Genomic DNA, 8,900 nt, shown 5'->3' on the forward strand with positions numbered 1-8,900 from the left:
TTTAAAAATAGAGAAAACCTTACAGCTTACAGAATAAGGACACAAAGAAAAAGTGTCTTTGTATAGCTGTACAATGTTTGTGTTTTATTACTACAAAAGAGCCAAAAAGTTTTAAAAAATTAAAAAGTTTATGAAGTAAAAAAGTTACAGCAAGCTAAGGTTAATTTATTATTGAGGAAAGCAAAATATTTTTTATAAATTTAGTGCAGCCTAAGTGTACAGTGTTTATAAAGTCTACATTAATGTACAGTAATGTCCTAGGCCTTCGTATTCACTCACCACTCACTGACTCACCCAGAGCAACTTCTAGTGCTGTAAGCTCCGTTCATGGTAAGTGCCTTATACAGGTGTACCATTTTTTATCTTTTATACTGTATTTTATTTTTTTTACTGTACCTTTTCTGTGTTTGGATACGTTTAGAGAGACGGATACTTACCATTGTGTTCTAATTGCCTATGGTATTCAGTACAGTAACATGCTGTACCGGTTTGGAGCCTGGGAACAATAGGCTCTTCCATATAGCCTAGGTGTGTAGTGGGCTGTACCATCTAGGTTTGTGTAGATGCACTCTATGATGTTTGCACAATGATGAAATCACTTAACAATGTATTTCTAGGACATATCCCTGTTGTTAAGTGACATGTGACTGTAGATGGATTTAGGTCTACCATTTTATTATTTGTTTTTTTGTCTGTTCTCTATGTTTTTCGCTCCTCTGTTCCTTCTCCCCCACCTTTTTTTCAGATTATGTAAATAATTTTTAGGATTCCTTTTCAATTTCTCTATTGTCCTTTTAGCTATTTGTCTTTGCATTTTTTCCTTAATGGTTGTTCTAGGAATTAAAATAAACATTTTTGCAAGATGCCCTGCCCCTTGATTCTCAGCAGTAAGAAATGGCGTGAGGGCAAAGATAAAATTCAATATTCTTAGGAAGTCAAAGTCTAAAGACAAAACATTGAATGTAAATTTAAAACCCTTTTCAAAGACCTTAAAAAAATCCAAGGTGATGCCTAAAAGAACCACTCAGTCAAACTATAGGGTCATTAAGAATCTTAAAGATACTGTCTCTCAGTAGTTTTGGAAGCAGCTCAAAGAATAAAAGGGTAGTTTGTAGTTGTAGCTTTTTTCCTAACAGAATGAACCTCAATAAGATTCATGTGAGACCCACACATTTTTTAAGAGAATTATATTTGCATAAACCCAGTGAGCTTGGACCAAAATGGATGGAAACAGGAAAAAATAAAAAATGAGCCCCCAAATACTCAAACTTTTACAGGATGAAATGAGGCTGAGAAAACTAGCAGCTGTGAACACAGGCTATCTTTTACAAAAAAGGAATAACTCAGAGAAGGAAAACAAGAGCACAGGGGGTGGAACCAAGAACAATGGAGAATCATTCCCAGCAAGGAGGATGACTGAGTCTTATCAAGGAATTCCCAATATTTGCCTGGCTCAATTTCAGAACTGCTATGGAACAATGACTCCTGTGTTTCTGCTTTCTGAACAGAAGTGTCTCTAGCGATTATCTTATGCTTATCTCACCACAGTATACTGGGCATGTGAGGGGCAAATAACTAGTTTCTTTGGTCTGAGGTCTTCAGATCAAGAGGAACTTTACTGAAGGAATTACATAAGAAACCACAATTAAGGAGTGTCATTGCAACTGAACCTGATTTAGGTGAAAAGATACTGAACTTTAAGCTAATGCTATAATAGAATCTCTGAAGTTTGAAAACTGTGATTTATCCTTGACTTTCCCTATTTCTGTCCACATTAAATAGTAGCAAAGTCCTGTCATTCTTCCTAATCATCTCTTTAATTCACCCCCTCCTCTCTTTGGCAACTGCTTTAATTCAGGATCTTATCATAGATTACAATAACCCGCCTACTAGTGTTTCTGAAATAAAACTCTCCCCACCTCACTGTGTAACCTTATGTCCTAGCTTATATTGGATTGATGGTAAAATGAGGATTATAGCACCAGTCCTAACACATATAGTAGTTTCCATCACATTGTACTGTAAATATTTGCTTACAGATTTAATTCCTGCACTTTTTACTTTTATATCCCCAGGACCTAGACCAGTGCCCATCACATAACAGGTATTTGTTTACTGAATGAATGACCAAATGCTCATGTCACATGTACTTCTAAAGCATTTAAGACTGCTCACAATAAAAGATACATATCCATTAGGATAATTAAGATAAAAGTAAAAGGATAGCTATATAATAATCCAGTTTGCTTATGAAAAAGTTAAATTTCTCAAAAATTGATTCATTCAAAGTAAGTTATTTCATTAATGCAAGACAAATGAGGTGGTACTATGTATTCATACCCATACCCATTTTCAAAATGTTTGCCTGGTTTTCTAAGTTAGATATTTCGATCTTGACATTTTCTTTCATCAAAAGTTCTCTTTTCTTTGTTATTTCATACTCATTATTGAAGTCTGTAATTTCTTTCATAAATTTTTCCTCCTCCTCCATTACTTTTTTCTTTGTAGCCTCCTAAAAAACAGAAAAGATGAAATATAGGTGTTAGTTGCAATAATATTTTTCTTTAATGATTTAAAATATAAATATTTGGAATTATTAACAATGAAAGTATAAAATTATACTTCCTGACATTATTGAAAAAAATGCCTTTTTCTTCTAGTAATATGAAAAAACTCTGAAGCTATTATATATTAACAAGCAGCTATCTTCAGATGAAAGATATATACTTAAAGTTTTGGGAGAATTATTGAGCTAGAGATCCTACCAATCATCATTATATCTGTGTTTATTTGTATATTAAACTTCATAATCATATATGCCATTTTGTCATTGCAATATAAAATTAGATGGTAAAATAATTAAATGACCAAACTTAAAAATTAAAATCTACACTTAATGGAATTACTGCTTTACAGGAAACAAACAAATAAGAATATCTAAGAAGACCTTTTAAAATATAGACAATGAAGGTAAAATTATATATGCATTTCAAAATCAGTTCTGAATGATAGTTTACATTTTATGAAATATCAACATTACATGGAAATAAGAATTTCTAAAACTATGGACAATACTTTTTTTCTAAGAGATGTCAATGAATTTTGAACCACATTTTGAAACTGGCCATGTCATTCAAAACCACCCAATCTGTTGGTTCTGACTTTTGATATGTATTTCAATATTTTTAAATGTATTTTCTTTAAAATGTCAATTAATATTTCTAAACTGGCCCTGTCATTCAAAACTACTGTTCAGACTGTTGGCTCTGACTAAGATAAAAAGATAAACAAAATCCATGCTTTTACCCACATCCATAAATATGCCTAATGTGTCAACCTCTCTGCCTTTCAAAAACATTAAAACCAAGGTCTTAAAGCCTGAGCAATTCAAATCAGTTTCACTATTTCTTTTGTGCTTATTATAATTGCAAATAATTTCTATATTGCATCCCTGCCAGTAGAATTCTTTCAAACTATATTACTCTACCAACTGGTTTTAAATAGCACTTATTACTTTTCTGTATCTGAAAAGTACTATCTGCCAATATGCATATGGATAATTTTCTAAAAGTACACCTAAGTATATCTAAATACTTTTGACACAGTTAATAAAATAGATTTTTCTAAGTGGCCGGAGACTTACAAAGGTTTGGAGAAGCATATTCCTTTCATTTGTAATTTCACTGAATTGTCTTTCTAAAGCATTTTCATGAATTTTCAAAAGGTGTAAGAAGAAGGATTTTTCAGAAAACTGCTGAACCTTCAAAGTAAAAAAACCACCAGAAATCAGAATAAAACAATTAATTAGGCATTTTAGGGTACTTAGTTAATAGGAGAGATTTGTATAGTATAAAACATTTTCTGTATTTATCTTTAAAATACAAAATTCACATTAAATATCTTATTTTATATGTACTACCTTATATTATTTTATAAGTACTTTATGATTATAATTTTATAAGCTCTTCCCCCAGTAAGACTACAGCTTCTTCAAGGGCTGAGAATGTGTTTTCTTCTACTTCTCCATACTTAGCACAGTTCTTAGCTTAGGTACTAAGGCTTACAGAGTGCACACACTGAAATCCACTTCAAGACAGCTTGTTTTAAAGAATAGGTTTCTATTCTCACAACTTAAAAGGAGGATATGTATGAATAAATCATGTACACAATGTGACTAATAAAATAATGAGATAAAATCTACAAAGCATAGGCAAAACCTCAGTCCCATGACTATACTTATATCAAATAAAATATAAGTCTGCTAAAGTCCTCAGATGGGGTTTGAGAATTCATTTTTTTTAAATTTTAGTACCTTATTTGGTTCTAAATAGCAAAATATATAATAAACATTAATATTAGACATGTAACTGTTATTTTATAGTATCTCCTGAGACATGAATATTGAAACAAAAGTCAGGAAGCTTTAATATATACAAACTAAAAATGATGCTGGACTGGAAATACTGTAATCTTTCTACTATGTTTAGTATTGGTCCTCATAAGAAAGCATCACTTCCAGTTTGGGGCTGTTCCCATCTCTGCAGAAAAAAGAAAAAGGATATAAATTCAAGTTAAATTGCAGAAAGCAAGATTTATGTTAGTTATAAGAAACTTCCTCAAGGTGAGAGACAGGTTGTGAAATCTCTGTCCCAGAAGATATTGAATAGTAAAGAGCTTAGATATAGTCTAGTCCAGAGGCAAAGGGTTGCCTTAAAAGACAGTTTGAAATATTATAGCTAAAAAGTCCTAGAAATATTGGCATTAAAAAAAAGTAGCCAAAATAAAACAGAAAATGTGATCTTACATCTTTATAAGATCATAGACTATCTACCCATACCTTTAGTTAGTGCTTGATGCTGTTCTCATCAACCCTATTTTAAGAAAGACAACAATAGAGAAAGATTAGAGAGATACAATTTACATGACCAAAGGAAGTGAAATAATATTTTAAAAGTTGGGGAAAGGGAGAATAGCTATTTTACTGTCTGAGAAGTCAGAAATTAGAAAACATATGGCCAAATCTATAAAATCATATAGAAATTGATAACAAGGGCAAACAAGAGTATGATCATGAATTGTGCCACAGTTACTTAGAATAAGAAAATACTTCAGGGCTATTCAGTATTGCCTATATAAATAAGAATAAAATTAAGTCCATAGAAGTCAAATATCTTAACAAAGGTTATATAACTATTAATATAATAGGAGCAACCCCAGGACTAAAACCCAGTTCTTCTGACTTCCTCTCTTCTAAATCATAATGTTACTCTGGAAATATTAGAACTATTTCAAAGTAATGAAAAGGTAATTCTGGAGCTAAAAAGGGACTTTAGTCACTGATAATAGTATAAGTGGAAAGTATATAAATTTAAAAAACATTTGGAAAAATTATCAAATACTGGATCCATCACAGCTTACTGAGAAGGTTGCTTGCAGTATATACCTAATTCTGAGAGTTGCTACTGTGGACAGTAATCAGGAATGCTCACAAAAATGCTCTAGAGATCAAATATTGGTCTGGATAAACTCTGATTTAATCTACAAAGATATTTCAAGTACTATGCCCTTCAGAATCAAAATTCCTGAATTCTGTTTCTACCACTGATCTGTTATAAAAAGACCCAAGTCAAAAGCCAAAAGTGAAGAAAATATTACTTATCAAACTAAGAAAAGTTTAAATGAGCCTTAAGCAAATTTATTATTCAAATTCAGAAAAGTTTTATGTTAAAGACTCAGAAATTAAGGTTCTCTGTCTCAGTTAACAACAACTAAGGGCTAAAATTACCACTGAGCCATGTCCTTTTTCTTAAATAGGAGAATAACAAATATTAAAAAGAGCTATGTGACATATTGGCACTTAACTGGAATATTTTACCATAAACTAAAAATTGAAAACTATATACCAAAAACTAAAAAGTAGACAGCTGTTCTAAAGATTTATAAAAAGAGTATTTTTATAATCTTCCTCGTCCTAAAATTCCATGCAAATTATCTATTTTGAGGTCTTCTCTGCTTATTTTTATTATTTTGACTCTATCCTCTTCATTCTCACTTTCTACCTTACCTTTTGTCTTTATCTTATACTTCCATATTTTCCTTTTTTTTTTTTTCTGAGACAAAGTCTAGCTCTGTTGCCCAGGCTAGAGTGCAGTGGCATCATCGTAGTTCACTGGAACCTCAAACTCCTGGGCTCAAGTGATCCTCCTGCCTTGGCCTCCCCAGTAGCAGGGACTCCAGGTGCATGCCACTACACCTGGCTAATTTTTTTTTTCTTATTGTTCATAGAGATGGGGGTCTCACTATGTTGCTCAGGCTGGTCTCTAATCCCTGGCCTCAAGCAATCGATTCTCCTGCCTCAGCCTCTCAAAATGCTAGGATTAACAGGCGTGAGCCATGACACCTGGTCCATACTTTCCTCTTTTAATCAAGATCTAAAAAGTCCCAGAGAGTCAATAACTGAAGAAAGATTACAGTTATACACTAATTTTTAAATTTACTTAGGATCTATGATTAAAAAAAAACATTTAATACAAGAAAGTCTTGGAGCGTAGGGGAAATAGCATGATAGAGAATGGGACAGGAGTTTGGGAAAGCTAAAAACAGGAAGAACAAGAATAGATGCCTACAATATGCTGATTCACATTGTTGAAGACATCGGTAGATTAAAGTTGCAGAAAGTAAATGAGGCCTAGTATTATTAATATAGAATCTTCACAGTTTGATGGAACTAAAGGGACAAAAAACTTTTGGATCTTTCCAGTTCCTCTCTGCCAAGTGTTAAGTTATCAACTCTTCAGAAATAGAATAGCTTTTCATAGTTACCTATATGTAGAATGCTTTGGGTTGTTCCTTTTGTTCTTTCTGTTGTCCCAACTAATTTCTTAAGTTATTTTTCTGTTCCTGTGGTTTGAAAACCAGACCTGCTGCTGTGTAAAATTTAAGTAACTATTCCAAATATAACCCTGAACATATCGATGGGATCGAAAGATGAATAATCATCAGAAATCTCTCCCACCTCTCTTCTGTTACAAAGGTGATGAGTGGGAATCAGAATTGGGAAGATACTACATGAGAGATTAAATCATGACATAAAAAATATTTCTAAATATCTTTCTCTGAGCCAGTTTTGAATTGAGGCACTATCATATCCATAGTAGCTTGAACTATTTATTTTATGATAAATAAAAACTTTAAAAACAATTAATTCTGTCTCTTGAGTTATTCAAAGGTCCCAAGAGGCTATGAACAATATAAAGAAAAGGGTGGGAAGTCCCTAATGGCAGTAATACAAATTTTTCTTTCTCATTTCTCCCTGTCCTCTGACTAGAAACGAAGAAAAAAATATTTGTGTATATCCTTAAAAGTTACATTCTAGAATCAAATAGCCAAGCTTTGTCAGAAAATATTGCTGCTTTGGAAAATTTTAATTTATAGCAGTGTCAACTCCCTGGTTAATTCTGCTTCTCTCAGCAATAAAGATTGTTTTTTCCTTTCCCTGTTTTATTCCTCCTGGGATATTTGATTTTTTAATGGAGCTTATACTTTTCCCAGTGAGCTGACTTATCTGGTCAACTAGGTCAGTTTTCAGCAAAGGCATGATTTGTGACTTTTCACTATTCTTGCTGCCTGGGTGCCTTTAGGTATTTTTCTACCAGAAGAACTTAAAAATTGAAAATGACTGAGGATTTTAAATTAACGTTTGGGTCCAAGTATGCAAAGTACAGAGCTACTCTTTGTTATGGTTGCTGCTGTTAAAAATAATCTCAGCCTTGAGGAACTGACATTTTGCTGATTAAATGCTCTGCCCAATAGCATAATAGGCAACTTTACATAAAAAAAAACAAAGAGTTATGTAGGAGACTTCACCTTCCTAAAATCATAACAATTGGGGAAAATAACGTGGCTGTTACAATTATGATAAAAAGACATTTTAAACAGTGGAGTACGCCAGTGAATATTGTATTGATTGATAACAGATGTTAAGGTTTTTAAAAAATAGATCTATTTTTATAAATACTTTTTTAAACCACAGATGAAAAGCTTAAAGAATAACTCACTTTGACATAGTAATCCTAATACAGTAAGCAAGGAAGTTTCAATATTAGGAAACACTTGTCATTAATTATAATGGCTCCTGAGGCTTTCCGGGACCTACACCGCCCATTCCCATCTCCAGTCAGTCTCTGCCTCACTCACCTCCTTCCAGCCCCATGGACCGGGCCTCCTCGCTGTTCCTGGGACACACTAGGCACACTTTCTCTTTAAGGCCTTTGCACCCTCTCTGTTTCCTCTGCCTGGAAATCTCTTTGCCCAGATTCCTCATGGTTTGTTTCCTCAGCTCAGTCAAGTATACCCTTTTCATTATGGGTTATCAGGATGAGAACCACAACTATATAAGTTTGATCTAGAAGTTCTTGTTAATGTAATATGGCCAAAACAACAACAACAAAAAGGAATAAGAGATATAATTATTCAAAATACTGACGCACAATTCTCTCTCTTGTTTGTTTGGGGCAAATGCCATCATTACATACCTAATAAATTCAAGAAAATCTATTGGGAAACTGTTAGAAATAAAAAGGAATTTAGTAAAGAGGCTAGTAACTAAATAAATACAAAATCTATTCTAGTTACCAACAATAAATAGAAATAAGTAGGGGAAATATTCCATGACAGCAAAATCAAACAAAATACACAAATAAATTTAGTAAGAAATACCTGAGACTTATATTAACGATTCTCTACTAGGGACCATAGAAGAAGATCCAAATAAATTGAAAAATATACTGTATTCTTGAAAGATTCGGAGTTGTAAGTACATCAATTCTTCCCAAATTACCACATGAAATTAATATAATCATAATTAAAATCCCAATGATTTATTAATAGCTTTTAAATTT

General features: G+C 32.6%; 1 protein-coding gene across 1 annotated transcript in view; it reads right to left on the reverse strand.

Annotated features, from left to right (window-relative positions):
* Positions 1-8,900, reverse strand: part of CCDC172 (coiled-coil domain containing 172) — a gene marked incomplete at its 3' end in the record, with an annotated part of 32,974 nt that overhangs the window by 7,431 nt on the left and 16,643 nt on the right. Inside the window, exons 3-4 of the mRNA XM_012663874.1 lie at positions 3,644-3,760; positions 2,347-2,512 (exon numbers count right to left, since the gene is read on the reverse strand). Coding sequence (XP_012519328.1) covers positions 2,347-2,512; positions 3,644-3,760 — 283 coding nt within the window. The remainder of the gene's footprint in view (positions 1-2,346; positions 2,513-3,643; positions 3,761-8,900) is intronic.

Source organism: Propithecus coquereli, unplaced genomic scaffold, assembly GCF_000956105.1.
Source record: "Propithecus coquereli isolate 6110/MARCELLA unplaced genomic scaffold, Pcoq_1.0 Scaffold84, whole genome shotgun sequence".
Taxonomy (NCBI): Eukaryota; Metazoa; Chordata; class Mammalia; order Primates; family Indriidae; genus Propithecus; species Propithecus coquereli.